At 32.4% G+C, this 18,932-nt stretch overlaps 1 protein-coding gene across 1 annotated transcript in view; it reads left to right on the plus strand.

The window, feature by feature from the left end:
- Positions 1-17,167, plus strand: part of LOC145838724 (uncharacterized) — a 29,047-nt gene extending 11,880 nt beyond the window's left edge. Inside the window, exons 16-25 of the mRNA XM_082946348.1 lie at positions 652-819; positions 5,662-5,886; positions 6,246-6,353; positions 6,658-6,761; positions 7,105-7,256; positions 7,487-7,632; positions 7,779-9,947; positions 13,621-15,235; positions 15,437-15,939; positions 17,077-17,167. Coding sequence (XP_082802474.1) covers positions 652-819; positions 5,662-5,886; positions 6,246-6,353; positions 6,658-6,761; positions 7,105-7,256; positions 7,487-7,632; positions 7,779-9,947; positions 13,621-15,235; positions 15,437-15,939; positions 17,077-17,167 — 5,281 coding nt within the window. The remainder of the gene's footprint in view (positions 1-651; positions 820-5,661; positions 5,887-6,245; positions 6,354-6,657; positions 6,762-7,104; positions 7,257-7,486; positions 7,633-7,778; positions 9,948-13,620; positions 15,236-15,436; positions 15,940-17,076) is intronic.
- Positions 17,168-18,932: the final 1,765 nt, after the last annotated feature.

The raw sequence follows: 18,932 nt of genomic DNA on the forward strand, positions 1-18,932 counted from the left end.
CTATTCTGAAACTTTAAGCCTATTTGAAATACTGAAAAGACTATCATATACTTTTATTCATTTGATTAATTTATTTTTTCTTCAAAAAAAAAATCGAAATAAATTGTACTTTTTAAGTTAAAGTTTTCAAGTTAGATATAATAATGAAAAACTTAAATTTTTTAGTCCAAGCATTTTAAAAGATTTGTTAACACATTATGCTGTTTTTCATCAACATTTTCCCGATAGTAAGTACACAACTAACAAAACGAACACATTGTTTAAAAATCAGTTTGAATTTGGCGCGGGTTTCCTTGAAAATTTGCGAAAAGAGTAAATATTTATTTGACCGCTTTACACAATGTAAATAGGCTACAACAATAAATCGCGGATTTACAATCTGTTCTCGCTAATTTTGTTGTATAACCTTGACATTTGTTTGGAATTTACGAGCTTTGTTTGCTTTAAAATATTAAAAAAGTTGGCATTTGAAATAGGCGGTTTTGATTTTTTCTCCCAGAAATAATATAATTTAACACATTATAGTAAAATCACCAATGTAGATATATTTCTCATCTTTTTCATTTTAATCTGATACTATTTTATGTATAGTCATATTAATCCTGTTATTTTATTTTACGACAAGTTTTCAATGCTGTTTGCATTTTACAGGTTGGAAATAAAAATGCTGATATTCCTCGAACTCAACAAACTGCAGGTCGGCCTTCAGTGTGACGTCATAAACAACGAAAAGAAGCTGTTGCAAACTTCGCAAGCGTACATACTGTGCTGCGACTCGGAGAAGCTGCACGCGCTGTTCACCAGCTACCACATACCAAAGTGAGTTGAACTTTTTAATACATTGTTACATAACTGGTGATTGACATTACTTTTTGTGGTTTTTAGTTAGTGCTGTGTTTTGCTTAGAACTTGCACTCCAATATGGTTGAATATTTTTGTATCTTTAAAATACTTTTTTTGTTGATTTCTAATAGAACCAAATACAAAAATATATTCAAATTATTTTAGTTTCAATAGTTTTGCTCAAAAATGCTGCTTTTTATAAGACGAGTTAAAAATAACCTGTATAAAATATAAAACCTTTTACAAACTAATTATGGTTGTACAAATGTCACAAAAATTATCGAATCGTTCATGCCTAAATAATACAATCAAAAAGCTAAGAAAAATTAATAACTTACCATTTACATGTGCTATATACTCTTTTATAATAATAATTAAAATGATTTAAAAACCTTTTTACTTCGTATTTTACATATTGGTGTGCATTTATATAATGTGTTAATTTTCAAACTGGGTCAATTGTATGCCACTTGAAATTGTTGATGCTAAAAGTTTTTGATTTTTTGAAACACCAAGCACTTCACTTGAAAACCGTTGGTCAGCATAAACTAGTGAAGGTTAAACTCTCGGAAAAGTTTTGTTTATGAAGTTAATAGTTCATGTTTTCATACATACTATAAAAAAATTGTTTGCTTAGATTAGTAATAAAAAAAAAATCTTAAAGTCATTTTTATGTGATGACAATAAGTTATTGATGTTTATAATAATTAAAACAAAAGTGTTTTTAACGTTCAAATTTATTCATGGTTAATTATTATGCTTTAAAAATTATTGAAAAATAATTAAAAAGTATAATTGAACAATTTTCTTATTAAACTATAACACTTCTGTTGTTGTGCAAATGTAAATAACATTGAATAAATTGCTTGCCAGGCTTATCGTTTGATTAAGTTAGTTCTAAAATCCCGCCTTTAACAAATTATATTGTGAATGTTAAGCGCTAAGTTTAAATACACGCTAATCAATTCCACTGCTAAATTTTCAAAGGTAGTATACATAGCATCCTACTAAAACATATCACCTTCAAACATTTCGTCCTTTTCTAAAACTCGTAAAAACCTAGTACAGAGTAAAAATATTTAATTTTACTACAAAAATTGTTTCATCTCAGCTAATTTAAAAATTCTTTATTTATTGTTGCTGGTTTTATGGTGTTTTTTAAAAACTGATTAGAATAAAATCAAGTAACAGAATACAAACATTTTTAAATAGATTACGAATATAGTTTTGCAAGTTTCAGAATTTGAAACCAAACTTATTGTAAATGGTTTTAGTCGTGTAAACTTCTGTTCTTATTGCAGTTTAGTCTTTAAAGCTAATTATGATTGACGACTAATCTGTTAAGCTTGCGTTGATGTTTGTCTTGTCAGTTGTATAGTTTTATTAAAATATTTCCCGCCTTTTCCCACCAATCACCTTCACGTACGGCGCGCAATTGTTAGACGTTTAGTTGCATGGAACACTGGTGTCATGTTATGACGTCATAATGTTTGTTTTGCAACGCATTGAGGTCGCAAACACGTTCAACAGATGCTGATCGGTGCAATGTTGCTGTTTTTTGTGTAACTGAAGGCCTTTGTGATGTTTTTGAGTGGTTCGTACGAGAAAAAAAACATGACTTCTTTGTTCGATAAATTCGATATAGATTTACTGTTTTTAAAATTTTTGAAGCAGTACAAAATACATCATGTGCAAGGTTTTACATTTTCATAAAATTTGTTTATGTAGAAAAAATATCAAAAATAGAAGTTGTTAATACGAACGACACAAAGATTTCCTATTCAACTTTTACACGGAAGTACATGTTAAAAAATCTTACACAAACACTCACACAAAGATTTTTACACTCGATATATACGCGTTTACAAAAATATAAAATTGGTGTGTATTTTGATATATATAAAAAAGTTTAATTTTTATATAAATTAGTTTTAGAAATTTTGTAATTCATATATTGTTGTATAATAATAACATAAAAATAGTTTTACTTTAAATAAATCAAACTCAAATCTGAAATTACTTTTTTCAATATTTTGTTTGCATTTGAAAAAAGTTTTGGAACCAGAAAAAAAGTAGTTTTGGTTTTAGATGATTAAGTTTATAAGTTACAACATGTTTGATAAAGTAAGTTAATTTTTTAAATGCAATATAGTTCAAGTATAGAAAAATTAATGTCTTCATATTTGATATTATTTGGTGTATGAGATTCAAAAAGTAATTGTATGCTGTTTTATTTTTTGTATAAAAGTAGTTTATAACTCAAATAAATATATACGCAGAAAATTTTAGAAGAATAAACTATAAGATGAAAAAATTGTAGACAAATAAAATCAAAGTCTCATTTAAATCGAATATATTTAATTTGAAAGTATTAATACAAGTATTTGAAGTTTAAAATATTAGTATTTTATTTAAATGTTTATTTAGGAAAACAAACTTAATAAAATTTTAACATTTAAAGTAATAATGTTGCTTATATAAAAGTTTTATTTACAAATTAAATAAGGATTTTAAATAAATTTTGTTTTGGTTAATGTGTTACATATAGTTTTTCATTCAAACAATTTTGTACTGGTTCTTCTATAAGTTTTCCATTTACTAATGCAGTAAGTTTCAAGTACATTTAGATACTGGTAAAATGTTGATTTATAGCTTCAAGGTTAAATAAAAATCATAAAGCATAAGCAACATCTAATTTGTTTAATTTAAACAAACTATTAAATAGAATATAGCTGTAGTATTTATTCAGTCATACCAATTTTCTTAGTTTTTAAAATTTGCGCTACATATACGTTTGCAAATTAAACTTTTTAAGTTTAGTTGTTGTTACTTATTGCATTAGATTCATCATTAACTGATTGAAATAATGCATCAATTTATAGTTTTTATTACCATTCGAGGTTTGATTTTTTTAAAACTTTGATTTAGCATTATTTTGTTGGAAAAGTGACTTATTAATGGATATGGAGTAACATTTCTTTTTAAGTACCTGAAAAGCCTAATATTTAAAAAATAAAACGAGTCAAGTATAAGTTTGTTGCTAAGTTTAGAAATCATTATACAAGACGAGCAATAAAGTTTATTCGAGGTCAACGCAACTGTCACTGATGCCCTCATTTCAAAATTTCAAACGCCCGCCTTTATTCAACCACAAAGCGCAATTTTCGAAACACGCGCTAAATTAGTGTCTCGGGCATGCGTTTGAATTTGTTGAGTGTCTTACTAAAACCTTAAAGAACTAAGAAATCTTGAAAACATGTTTGAAATTAGTGTAAAGGAAGAAGGCGCATGGTTTTGCAACTTTACTTTTTCGTACGAGCGCGCAAATCAGTCAAATTCTGGTTTTGCCACCACGCGATGTAACTTTACGCTTGACTGCGCACGTCGCAGTTTGAAAATTGCGCACGCGTTATCTCCACTGACAACCCTGCTCGCGAGCGCCATGCAGTGGTGATATTCTTTTCCGTTTCCGGCGCTTTTCTTCTTGAATTTTGACAATACCAGTAATTAAGGTGATTTTACAACTAAAATATAAAGTGAAGCTTTTGCTTTTTGATTAATTACTTAAGTAAGTTGTTAAAACAATTTATTATTAGTAAAAAAATAGTTAGTATTGTTGATATTTGGTACAAAAAAGAGATGTTAATTTGTTTATTTTTCTTGAACATAAGTTTTTGTTTATAATAGTAAATGTAAAGCTCTAAACTTAATTCTAAAAAGTTTATTGATTAATCTTTAAAAACATAATAAAGTTAGTTTTAAGTTGTTATTAAGTTGTTAGTAATAGAATATCGAATAAACTTGAAAATAAGTGAAAAGTATTTAAATAAAAAAAAAGCATGTTTTAATGTATTAGTTTTGGTAGAACATCCGTATCAGTCAAGCAACATAGAAATAAATTACTTTACTTTTTTTTTTGTAGCTTGTTCGAAGGTGTAAAAAATATATAAGTAATTATTAATTACTCATTTAGTAACATTGTAGAATTTAGTAACAAAAAAAATTGTAATTAAGTTAAGATATCAAAACTTAAAATAAAAATATTATAAGTTTAATTTTAAAATAATAAAGGTGTTAATTGATACTAAAAACATGTAATAACAGACAGAAAACAGAATGTAAAACTAAAAAAAAAAAACTTCTAATGAGTAACATGAAAAAGCAATTTTTTAAATAGATTTTAGAATAAAAGTTTGTAAATAATAGTCACATACTTATTTAATAGTTATATAATACAAACTTAAAATAATAACTTAATACTAACTGAATAAATCAACTATTAAAAAATATTACGTTTTTTTTGTATATTCAATAAAAAAAGTAGTACTTCAACTAGCTAAATACGACCATGTGGTATAAAGAAAAAAATAAAACAATGAGTAACATAAAAAAACATGAAAACATGACAAAAACAATCTAAAGTAGCTGTTTGTAAATAATAGTTTCCTACTTATTTGTTAGTTATAAAGTACGAACTTATTATAATAATTTTATACTAACCGAATAAATCAGCTATTTAAAAAAACTGCAACATAAAAAAAAACTAATTTAAAACAGCTGCTTGTAAATATTATTTACATTATTATTTCATGATTATTTACTTCAAACCTAATATAATAATTTTATACTAACCAAAACAATAATCAGAAATTTGAAAATTTTATGTTATTTTGTAAATTCAATAAAAAAAGTTATTCTTCAACTAGCAATGCTACATAACACAATATGCTAAAATGAATAGGTTTTATAACGTTATGGTAAATATCAGGTAAGCAGTAAAAAGTGTTTTAAAATTTTCTATAAGTTATAATTTCACAGCTACATACAAACGTGCGGTAAGCTGATGGCCGACACGCTCGACCAGATCTACCCGAAAGTTCCGGACCGGCTGGTCCAGTACATAGACGAGGACAGTGACGTGTGCAGCAGCGTGGCCACAAACCCCTCCATCATGTCACCAACCCAAAACGGGCCCAGGACCTTCGGCAACCACAGGACCGTCAACTTGTCCAGCGTCGAGGAAAAATGCGAGGAATTTTTCGTGTGAGTTTTTCGTTGTTGATTTTTATCAAAAATATAATAAATGTTTTATATGGTTTTTGTTAGTATTTTATTTAAGTTTATCAACTAGCCTACTTTTTTTATTTTTAACTTATACTTAATTTGGTTTCATTTGTTCATTGTTAAAGTTGTATTGTGACTTGAGTTTTATTACTAGCATTCTTTATTACAATTTACAAAAAAAAAAAAGAACTAAATTTCAATACAAATTTTATTTATCATGCTGAAATAAAGTCAACACAAAGTTGATAGTTTTAGTCTAAATGTTTTATTAGGTGGCTTTTCAGTACTATATAGAAATTAGTTTGAATTTAAGTTAATATTAAACTCATTATTTTTAGACCGAAGCGACGCAGCTTGGCGGGTCGCGCCTTACCACTCGCCACCGAAGCAAGAAGGTTGAACATGAAGGAGATTGGTAATAATTTCAAAGAAAAACTCGAAAGAAAGTTGGTGTTTGCTGTATTACTTTAAATTACAAATGTAGGGTTGGCAGCACGTTTTGGTAATTTTAAGTTTCAAGTAAAATAAAAACAGTCATGTTTAATAATAATACTTTAAACTGTGATAACAATACTGCCTTTAACTTTAATTGTTATTTTTTTGCCTTTTAATTGCAGTACATTTTTTTGTGCATGTCTAAACAAAAAATTTGTGGTGTAAGTTAATATAAGTGTTAGAATATTTGAAATTTAATAACTATTGTGATCTACTCATTAACTGTTTAATAATGATCATTTAATTCTTTTAAAGATCAACTCAGTTGATGAAAGTGAAAGAATCTCCGGCCACTATGAAGAGAAAACAAAGGAAGGAAAAAATTGAGGCTGTTGCTGCTAAAAAGCGAAGATCCAGCGGTAATTCGCTAAAATATATTTAGTTTACATACCATTTGCTATTAAGTATGTAGATGTTACTCATTTTAGCTTTTATTTTATTTCACGAGGTTTTTCAAATACTAAAAATTAAAATTCTCTATTTACTTAATTGCAAATGATATATAAATACGTTTAAAACCTTCCTGTAATATTTCGTTCAAATAAGAGTGTTTCATGTGTCTTGAGAATGTTTTGTACTAGTATATGATGAATTGAAAAATAACAAAAGTTTCAACTGCTTTCACAATAATATTTTAATTAAATAATTTTGGTTTTCAAAATTTTTTATAACGTTTTATGAAACGTTTGTTATGTTTCTTAGTTACAACCAAGTCTTCTCGTAACCATGGCGACCCGTTCATGTCTCCACCACCCACGTTGGGAAGGTCCATGACAACGCCCGACCTTGAAAGGGAGAAACGGTTGTTGAGGTCGGCCCATACCGTGCACATATTGGACACCCCTCCTAGTAAGGTTTGTTGAAAAGTTTTATTTTTACAAAGGTGTTTGTACATAGAATTCATAAAAGTTGAAAATAGTTTCTTGATCTACATAATTTTATACAAAAATTTTGGTTGTTTTAAAAATATAAGTAAAAATATAAGTCTCAACCTACAGTGTAAAAAAACTTGCGAACGTAAGACATTGCTTAAAAAAACAGTTGCCTAAAATAGTGTGTCTCATTTCATAAATTTTGTTTGCAGAAAAACTTGGGGACGTCTTTTGAGAGGCAGAGGTCGAGATGCCTGCACAAAGCCAGGAAGAGCATGGACTCCAGTTTCTGCGACAAGAGCGATTGCTGCGACGTTCCAACCGTCGTACACGAGTCGCCGGTGAAGGCCTGCAGCTTGTTAGTTGAATTTAAAATGTATGAAATATATTGTTGTCATTTAATAAGACTAAATCAGAGTTTTAAGTGTTTTAAACAAAGTTGATCAAGTTTATGTTTTAACCTGCAAAATCCTAAACCTAAAGAAATTAATTAACTTTTCACAGGAAAGCGGGCGACTTGTACGAGAGAAACGAGTCTTCCTCCTTCTACAACGACCAGCAGCAGCCGGCGAGAAGTTGCCAGCGGGGCCAGGAAGCGCTGAACAAGATGAAGCAGATGACCGAGAAGAAGAAGAAGAGCGCCAAGAGGATACTCGACTTCGGCGCCGATCACCATTCTCCCAAGAAAGCCAAGCTGGACGAGCGACAGCCCGTGACGAGAGTGCTGAGGCCCAGGAAGGACTCTGAAAGCTCGATGGCGGAGATCCCGTTCTCCCCGATTCCCAGTTCTCCCTCGAGGACGCCGACTAAAAAGAACCCTAAAAGCGTCAGTTCCCCTGAAAAGGCGAGCCCCTCCAAACGAACAATGCGGCTGCGAAGAGACTCTGAGAACAGTGTAAGTTCTCCTAAAACTTTCAATTGTTTGAAGTCTCCCATTTCAGCCATCGATTCCTCATCGCACCCCATCACCAGGTTGACAAGGCAACGAAGGGACTCGGAAAGGTCCAACGTGTCGCCGCTGGCAGGCCAAGTCGGGGTTAGAAGCCCCAAGAAAGGCAGCAAGCAGCAAACCTTCCCGAAATCCCCCCTGAAATTCCCAAAAACGTCCCAAATACCGACTTCGCCGCTAAAAGTACAAAACAAGTCCGTTTTCCTGCCGACTCACGTAGTGACGCCCCAGAAGGAAAGTCCCCGCAAAACCAACGGAGGGTCGCCCAGCCCGTCAAAGCGGCCCAAAATGAGGTCTGCAAGGAAACAGCTGCTAGCCAGGTATTACAACGCAACCCCTCCTTCCGTAGCCAAGCAACTGTTCCCTGGTAACAGCTCGAATGACACACCAGCTTCTAAAGCCGAAAGTTCTGTTGAGCAAACGGTTGACGAGTTGACAGTTGAAACGGGAGCTGCAGATAATAAAAAATTAAGTGAGATTAGATCGTTTTTAAAAAGTGATGAAAAGTTGGAACAGCCAAAAGAGGTTTGTGAGGACACAGCTTTGGAAAGTAAACAGGCAAAGGATACAAAAAATTCTACTGTTAGTCAGTTGTCAGCTGCTAAAGATGTGTGTCGTACTCCTACTAAAAAGAAAGTTCCAACCAGAAAACAACTTTTTAGAGACGCTAAATCTCCTGTTAAAAACAAGTACGGAAGAAATCCAGTTGAAAATAATGCACATGATGAAAATGTCGTAACTAATATTACTTTACCTAAACAAAAAGATAAAAGTCCTAACCCTAAAGTTGATCTGAGCTCTAAGTTTGACGAAGAATTAACCTCTAAATGTTCTGAAGAAAATGGAGTTATCAGTACTCAGGTTACAAAAGATAAACAAGTTAACATTACTGAAACTATTGAAGTTGTAGAAACTAAAAAGCAAACTGATAATTCTATGGACCAATCTAATGATCTTGAACAAGTGGTTGAAACTTCAGAGACGCTTAAAAATTCCAATAAATCGGAAATAATTTCTTTGCCAACAAATAATGATAGCGGATGCACTGAAAGCAGAGATGATGAAAATTCAAACGTTCCAATCAAGTTAAAACAAGAGAATGTTCTCGAAACCGACCAGGGCGGCCAGTCTACGAACGAGAAAACCGAGCTCGAACTTTTAAATCTGCTCGATAAAACAACTGGTAAAATTGAGGAGAGGGCAAAGCATGCTCACTATCACGAAACAAGCGATGTCAAATCAAACTGTGATGGCGCGGTCACCGTCATACACGAAAATGCCGATGAAAATGTAGTCAACGGCACGTCGGGCTTACTGCCTGATACTTGCGATGGAGATTCTGCTGATAAGTTTCCCGCTTCCTGGTCCAACAGCCCGCCGAGGCCAGGCTTCGCAAAGGCGTTCGACGACAAGACGCCGAAAAAAAACTTTCTCCTTCAGCCGTCCAAGAGCTCCGGAGCCAAGAGCTTGTACGGCCAGATTTTCTCGAGCAAGTCTCCGACCAGGGCGAGCTTGCATCGCGCGGTCAAAGACTCTCCCGTGAAGTACGCCGTCTGCGGATTGAGGACTCCCAAAAAGAACGGTTCTCCGCGGAAGAGGTTGTTCAGCGACGCTTCTTGTTCGGGCAAAAACGATTCCAGTGTTTTTTACACTCCTGTCAAAGTCGAGTCTGGTAACGAGATGACAGCAAACTTGGATCTTACTTCCCCTACAAGAACTTTCAGGTAAAAGTTCATTTTCATAAGTTTAAATGATAATTTTACTTTTTTTTTTATTGATTTTTAGTCTACTTTGACCTGGGATTTAAGTAAAAAAATTAATCGGTTTGTAATTAATAATAAATAAAAAAACTACATTTAAAATTTCAAAATTAGTGTTTAGAATAGGGTAGGGCATTTTTTTAACTGGCGGGCCGGATCCTGATAATTTAGTCCTTGGCGGGCAGGAAGATTTCGAATTAGTAATCTACCGGATCCAGTATACGGGTCCGGGTCTGGCCGAGTCCTAATTAGAAAACATTATCCGGATACGGCCGAATACTGATTTTTAAAATAAGATCCAGATCCAGCCAGAACCTAATTTTAAATAAAGATTTCGATTTGGTTGGATACTAACTTTATGATCACTATTTCCAATTTATTTAATTCACAAAAATTTCTCAAGTATAATATTTTAAGTTAATGTTTATAAAGTATTCATAATTCTACATTTATTATGGTTACATGACAATTCAAATTCGGACAATTCAAATTGCACAGTTCAAATTCTAAAAAAATAATTAAAGGGCTACAACTTAAAAAGTATTATATATTTAAAAAAAATAAAAAATATGTAAGTCGGTATTATTAATTTCTACAAGCCTACAAGTAAAATATTAAATATTTCTTAAGATATCAAAAAATAATAAAAATAAGTATACTTTGAAACTTATTTTAGCCATATCAAAAAATATATTTATTATTTTTCAAAAAGAAAAAAAAGCTTGTAAATATTAATATACAACATACATTTTTTTTTTGTTTCAAATGTATACTACTTTTTAAGTCGTGTCCCTTTAAAATTTTTGTAGAATTTGATTGTCGGAATTTGAATTGTTGTGCACCCATTTATTATAACCGTTTGGTTTTTTCACTAATAAATAAATAATATTTTGGTCAGTAGTTAAGTAATATATCTATAAGAAGTTATTTTGACATTTGTGGAATTTAAAAGATTTTAAACAATTATTTAAAATCTGTAGATATATCTTAAGTATATTTTTTAAGTAATTACTGTAGATTGCTATCAGTTAGATCTGAGCGTAGATTAGTGTTTATGTTCATGTTTTAAAATGTTTTTTCACAAAGATGATATATTCGTAGTCACACAAGACCAAACTGAACTAACAAACTTCTATCATGAAATGAATACTCTACACCCAAACTTAGAATTCACTCTAGAAAGATCCGTTGACGGAAAACTACCGTTTCTCGACACTTAAGTAAAACAAATATCAAACCAACTACACACAAATGTGTACAGAAAACCAACAGACACAGGTCTAATTATGCAATATACTAGTATTTGTCCTAAATCTTGGAAACTCGGTTTAATAAACTTTTATCTAAACAGAGCGCTTAATATATGCTCAAATTTTACCGCTTTTAAAGATGAACTTACAAAAATTGAAAACTTATTACTCAAGAATCAGTATCCAATAAACCTTATAAAGTCCAAAATCAACAAATTTCTTGAAGCTCACAAAATCGACAATTCAACATTTAAACAAAATGAAAATATTAACACAAAAAATGAAAAGAAAACAGAAACCGAAAACTACGCTTATTTCACAACAGTTTACGTTGGAAGCTGTTCAATAAGATTCCAAAAACGAATAGCATCCATATTTGAAAAACACAATATTAGTATTAAACCGGCCTACACCAGCAAAAAGGTTTCTGACTACTTCAGCAACAAAAGTAAATGCTCGAAAGTATTTGACGCAAATGTTATTTATAAATATACCTGCTCTGCAGATCAGAGCATCTCTTACATCGGAGAAACATCACGGCAAATATTCCGACGAATTACAGACCACTGCGGAACAGATAAAAACAGCGCAATATTTGAACATCTTTTTAATTGCACATCCTGTCAAAACTCTGACATTGTTCAAAATTTTAAAGTTTTAAAACGATGTAAGAAAAGCGAACTTTACAGCCTGGAATCAATATTGATTGAAGAAGAGCGACCTAACTTAAATACGCAAGTAGCATTAAATGGCAAAACAAAGTTATTAACAATCTATTAATAAACATGCCTTTAGTTTTAATTACTGAATCTCTAATTTTTGTATTTGTTTTAATTTATTCATACGTCATAATTAAAAGTTATTTTTTAAGCTATTCACTCAACGAAAATTTTTTCAAATTTCATTTAAAATTTATCACTTGACAAAGAAATCTTGCATGATTTTGAAAAGCTTTGTGTAATAAAATATAAAAAACAAAATGAACCTATTGGTATTGAGTTGCAAATGGTATATAAATACATTCAAAAACCTTCCTACAATAGTACTTATGAAAAGAATTGTAACATTAATGCCTTTACTACAAAGTACATTTCATTAGTAAAAGTAACCTTTCCCATTAGTTTGGTATTAAGTTTATTCTATTCTTAAACAAATCTACCTTGAATGCAAAATCAAAGAGCCATTTCTTATTCGAAAATTGAATAACATCTTTATACTATTTAATTTTTGCAAGTTTTCGAATTTGCGGTTTTAGATTCCAAACGCGTTGTAACCTATGGATGTAGGTACCTTTAATAATAAACTCAATCTATACTAAATGATGATACTCAATAATACTTAGGGCTACTCTATACATAACTAGGCATGACAATGAATGAACATGTTGTATTAAAGAACAATTGCGAACACTAACAAATATATAAAGAACATCAAATTTAGAAAGCACTTTAAATGTGGTCAAAACCTTTACACAAGATTTAATCTAGCAAGAATATACTTTAAGAATGTATAAAACAAAATAAGATTTAACTACTTAGAATGTAAATAAGAAATACTTATAAAAATAACACTAACAAAAAAACACTTTATAAAACACAAGAAAACAATATAAATGTCTATTCTTCATTACTGCAGCAGGCTGTGGCTAGAATCTCCCACTGCTTTCTGTGGCTGATTTATATAGCAGCGTTCTTAACTTTTTGCAACATTAATTCAGTAATTTCTGGCCTGCACTTTATTTTCTCAATTTTCAACTGTATTAAACTTGCATCAGTATAAAACTTGACCTTGCGAGCTTTTTCTTAACCGCTTGAGTAAACTTTTAGCTCAAAACTTCCAACCAAATCTAAACGGTAATCAAGTGCAACTTGATATCTTGTTACAGCGTCCCAAAACTGTCCCTAAACTTAATTGACATGTAAAGTTGAGCAGTTTAACTGAAAGTAGTTGTCAATTATTTTTTGGGAAAAAATAAAAACTTATTTTTTTTTTATTGTTGCTATAAATAAGTCACTGTTTATTCGGGAAAGACCGTCATTTTTGACTCTTTTATTGTTCATGAGTGTCAGTGACATGGTAGATTGACAAAGGTATGTATGTAAAATACCAGGTTTGAATAATCTCTTTGCTTAGGGTATTTTGAAAAAAGAATACTCCAACTGAATTTGAACTCAACAAAATATTAGGACAAAATGGTCTGTTTATCAGTACACATAATTTAAAAAGCCAACCCCTAATTTAGAAAATAAGAAAAACTGCTAAAATAAGTTGTTTTTTTTACAAAGTTTAAGTTGAATTGAAACAAGCTAATATTGAAATCTACTATGATGTAAGATTCATAAAAAAACAGTAAATACTAAGTTTAATAAAAAAAACTCAACTATCAGATCGTTGGAAAAGAACATGTTCGGCACGCCCAGCTACAGCAAGCAGAGGAATTATTCCAGCCTGTACACGCAGCAGCCCATGAAGCACCTCAACCTCATGAACAGCCCGCGCCTCAAAGTTGCCGGCAAACTTGAGTTGAAAAACGGCGCCAAACCGAAGCGCGCCACTTCGAGCCCCAAAAGCAGCCGGGAAAACGTCTACCTGTCGAAAATGACTTCGCTCGAAGTGCTCAAGCGCTGGGAGGAGAGCTTGGGTGAAGACGACGATTTCAAGATAACTTACAAGAGCGGTGACAAAATTGAAACTTACGGCGGGGACGTGGCGCCGCAGTGGTCGACTTCTGACGACGAATCTGCCGAAGACGAGGGCAATGACGTCACAACCCCGGCTTCGGAAGAGCGTTTTCAGGTGAAAAAGCTCAGGTCGAGGACCATCATGAGTCCCAAGCACAACCCGGAACCGCGGAACGAAATTCAAAGTTTCCTGGACAATTTCAACCCGGAAACTGAAGATGCGAGTTCTAATGGAGCAACGGATTATTTCAACAAGTTTATGGAAGATAGAATGTTGAGCCCGCCCTCTTTAAACGGGTTGTCCACTGCCAATAAAAATGGCGTCGATTCTGATTTCAGCAAAGATTTTTCAGGCTTTCATAATGATCTTAAAACGGGTTTCACTCCTGAGTCAAATAATACTTCTTTTCCTAGCAGAGATACTTCTGGATTCAATGACAGTTCTTCGATTTTTACTATTAATTCAACAGAAAAAAATGTCCTCTCCACAAGCCGAATTTCAAAAGGTACATCTGAAGTTAATGACTCTTCCATAAACTTGACTCCAAAATCTCAGAAACCTGGCAATACAGCTTCACAATCTCACAAGCCTTGGAAAAATTTGAATGCAACTCCCCTTTCCTCGAAATCTCTGCGGAGATCGCCTCGAAAAAGCCTGCACAGATCGGCCAACAAAAGTTCGAATTTTATGGCTTCTCCAGCTTCGTCTGTCAAAAGTCTTCAGAGCAATTCGCCTTGGAGAACGCCTGCGAAATTGGCGAGGCAGCACGACCTGCTGAACTCGCCTGCCTACTCTATAAGCAGCCTCAGCTCGCCTTTCGTGAACAAGGTCAGCTCGCCATTGGTGAACAAAAACAGATCGCCGTTCGTCAAGTCGAAGAAGCCGGTGGTGATCAAGGTTGAAAGTTGCGAGAAGCTGCCGGACCCCAGGCTTTTCAGGGATTCGGGCTGCTACTCTGACGTCAGCAGGTTCGCCAGCCGGGAAGCGACTCCGAAGAGCGGGAAAAAGTTACTAAAAACCCCCAAAATGAAAAACTGCAGAAAGCCCTCCAAAACTCCTTTGAAAACGCCTCAGACTCCGGATTGGATCAAAAAAGAGGAGTGTCAGTCCAGCAGCAACAACTCGAGCAGGAGGAACCTGTTCAGCGATTCGAGCTTCGACGATTCGCTGAGGTCGAGGCGGGCGAGCGGGGACTCGACCCAGAACGTTCTCAACTCTTCGGACGAGTGTTACACGATGCTGGACAGCCAGGACGGAGGCCTGGTGCTGAAGAATTCCAACAAGCTGCTCATGATGCGCACCTGCAGCAAGATTAAACAGGTGAAAAAATTGAAGTAAATATAGTACAATAAAGTTGTTTTATTTGAATGCTAAAGGACTTACAAATTAAATTATGAACAATAGTTTTTAATGTACTTAAGTTAAATCTCAATGTTTTATTTTTATTTGTAATGTCATTTGTTAAAGAGCTAATCAATTTTAGAGAAAAAAAAATAATAACATGGAAATTTTACTTTGCAGGAGGACCATCAATCGGATTCGGACAAGGAAAGCTTCTGTTCCAAGTTCGCCGCCGACCAGGCCAAAGAGCTGCGCAGAACCAACCACAAAATCCCCCGCCACCAAAGTTTCCACCACCAGCGGCTGGTTCGCACTTCGGGGATCACCCCGCAGAAGAAAGTGGTCAAAATCAAAAAGCTTTCCGAGCCTCCTCTCTTGAAAGCGCACGCCGGTCGCACCCCGCGAAAACCGTTCGACCGTGAAAAAGCCCGCCAAACGACGCCCAGGATGCCGAAGTTGACGAGGGCGGTGGCGACGCCGGTGAAGGGGTGGGGCGGCATCAGCCCGGACCGGATGCCCGCGAAGCGGAAGTCGCACCGCTCGATCAGGCACAAGTGGAAGTCGCCGAGGGAGGAGGGGGAAATAACGAGCGACGATTCGTCGGACGACGAGATTGAGGTGCTTTCCCCGAACAGAAAGAGCGGCCAGGTGCGCATCAAGACGGTGAGGACGGTCGTGAGAAAGTGAAAACGAATAAAACAGTTTTATAAAATAAACAATTTAACGCTTAATAATTTTTTGTTGTGTAGATAAAATGTTTATATACTTGAAGTTTTTCTGTTAGGATTGTGGAAATATTGCAGTGTTACGATTTAAACAGTCAAAATAAGTTGATTGGTTATTTTTTGAACATTTCGAATGTTTGAAAAAAAAATCAAAGTATATTTTTAATTCTTTAAGTATATAAGATTATCCGTGAAAAATTCATGACGCTATCAGTTAAATATTTTAGTTTTTATAAATTATTTATGTGGTATACACTATTTTAAATTAACTTATGTTTGCTTGTTGAAAAGCACATGTGTTTAGTTTCAAGTTATATGTACACTTTAATTGTGTAACTTGAAGTCAGAAGTGAAATAATATTAAATGTTTAGGAAATAAGTTATCACAATTAAACATAAATGCCAGCTGCACATTTTAATTGAAATATATTTTGTTTGTAAAATGATTCTTTTTGTTCTGTTGTTGCTGTTTGAGCCGTTGTTAATAAAAAAATGTTTACAACTAGTTGTTTTTTCATAAAAAAGCAAAAAGTAGTATTAAGTTTTTGTATTATTGTTTTTTTTTGTAAACTTAAAAAATTAACAGAACCACTTAACACATTAAGAAACATAATGTTTGAAATTGTCTTTGTAAAAATAACTTTAGAAGTTTAAAGTTAATAGTTTGTTAGTAAAGATAGTAGCGAAGCAAGTTCGCTGGAGTATATAATAAAAACAATTTGCACGGTACTTTTTCGTTATTGATCTAACATATGCTTTTCAATGTTCAACAAATCAACACAGCTCCACGGAGTTCTGAAGAAAGTATTGTATAAGAGATTCCATCAAAATCTCATATAGTTGTTCCCCAAACACAAAAGCAATCATAAGTGGACACAATAAAAAGCTGTTCGAAAAACCACCAACAGAGCCAGAACTATGCAACTGCAAAAGCAAAAAAAATAATGTCTAGTCAAGAACAAATAAGTGTAAATCCGAAAGTATAATCTACGAAGCAATTGTAACACCTGAAAAAAATGAAAATGTATCATATATTGGATCCACTCGAAGACCTTTCAAGAACAGATTATACGAACATAGAGCATCATTTTCTAGACCCAATAAGAAGAAGCCCACCAACTGCACACAACTCGCCAACTACATATGGAAATTGTATGAAAAAGACGAAAAATACACAATTGAATGAAAAATACTCAGACAGACCAGCAACAGGTTTAAACCAGATTTTATGTGCTCATTATGTAACCTAGAAAGACTGTACATAGCATACGCTAACAAAAGAAAAATCCTTAACAAGAGAAATGAACTGGTTACACAGTGCCCTCATTACCCTAGGGAATATTTTTAGTTTATTTTTAATTGCATTAAATTAGTTTATTTTATTTCATTTAATTCTATTTAATTTATTTTTTTTGTTATATTTATGTTTGTATTGTGTACATATATTTGTTCTTAGTTACAACCTTTTTCATAAATGACTATTTTTGTTTTCTTGAAATCCCCTATAAATCGTAATATTTACAACTTTTTAAAGCTTAATATATAGAATATTATTTTAGCCCTATACAAAACTAATTTTATTTTCCTTTATAATAATATATTTAGATAATGTATAGTTAACAGAATACTAAAATTAAACTTACCTATGTTTTAATTTAATTTTAATTAAGTTTTTATCAACAACATGTTAATGGTAACTCACATTTTAAATTTAATTTTATTTTTATGAGTATTTTTGTTTTCTAGTTCATTTCTCTGTATATTTTTTTTCAACTTTTGTTAGCGTCTGATGAACTGCTCTGCAGGGAAACGGCGTAACGCAATAAAAGTTAGACAATAAATTAGGAAAATATTATATACTGCAAGAAAGGAGTAGATGATAAAGTAGGTTTGATAATGAGCCATTATTACTATAGATCAGGGGTCGGCAAACTGCGGCCCGCGGGCCACTTTAAATTTTTTTTTCATCTAGTTTATTAAATTAATTTTCTCAAAAAACAAAAATAAAAATTTAGTGTTATCTTTAAATATGTTTTTTAAAGCACATAAAAAACGTTCTTTTTTGACCTGCCGACCCCTGCTATAGATTAATAATTAATAGTAGATACAAAATGTTGTATAAACCGACCGTCACGAATTGTGAAAAGGGAGTAAATCAATAAGCATTAAATAGTATTAATATATTTTATTTATTATAATATTATATTAATTAACGCTTATTGATTTAGTTCTACCTTATAACCGGTACAACAGATGTTATGAAAGGTAAAAAATCTTCAGTGCAATGTCTTGGCTGGTGGCAATACAGTAGTAAAGACTAAAATATTAAGTAATATAAAAAACCAAGAGATTAGAATTTTGACAATGTTTTAAATTTTGTTAAGTTAACATTTTTAATAAATAATTAAACAATTGTCTGGACTAAGGGCAGGAAACTTTAATAGCTTGCATACTTGAAACTACGATTCAATTACAACAAGAAGTTACAATCAACAACCCTGATTAAATTCACTACATCAAATAATATTGAATTCTTCGAAATCGAATGGCAAGTATTATATAGAATTAACTGCTCAGTACTCAGAAAAAAAGTTAATTGTTCTACTTGCAATCTAGAAAGAATGGTCATTGCTGATGCGGATAGAGATAAACCATTCAATGTAAGAAAAGAACTAACTTCGATATGCCCCCACTTTAGATCTAGTTATTTTTAATTTTGATATTTATTTTGTTTATTGTCGTAATTTTTGTTAATTATACCATCTTAAGTTTTATCTATTTATTTATATACATTTGTTTATAAGAGTTATTTTATTTGAAGAGTGTTTTTGCTTAGTTTCTTTTTAAAATTAATTAATTAACTTTCCTTGTATTTTCTTAAGCACGTAATTACTAATTGATTGATAATTAATTACTTTCTCATTACCTAATCTCATTATATACATTTGTTT

The sequence above is a fragment of the Thalia democratica genome, chromosome 6 (genome assembly GCF_965202585.1).
Source record: "Thalia democratica chromosome 6, ktThaDemo2.hap1.1, whole genome shotgun sequence".
In the NCBI taxonomy this organism is placed as follows: domain Eukaryota; kingdom Metazoa; phylum Chordata; class Thaliacea; order Salpida; family Salpidae; genus Thalia; species Thalia democratica.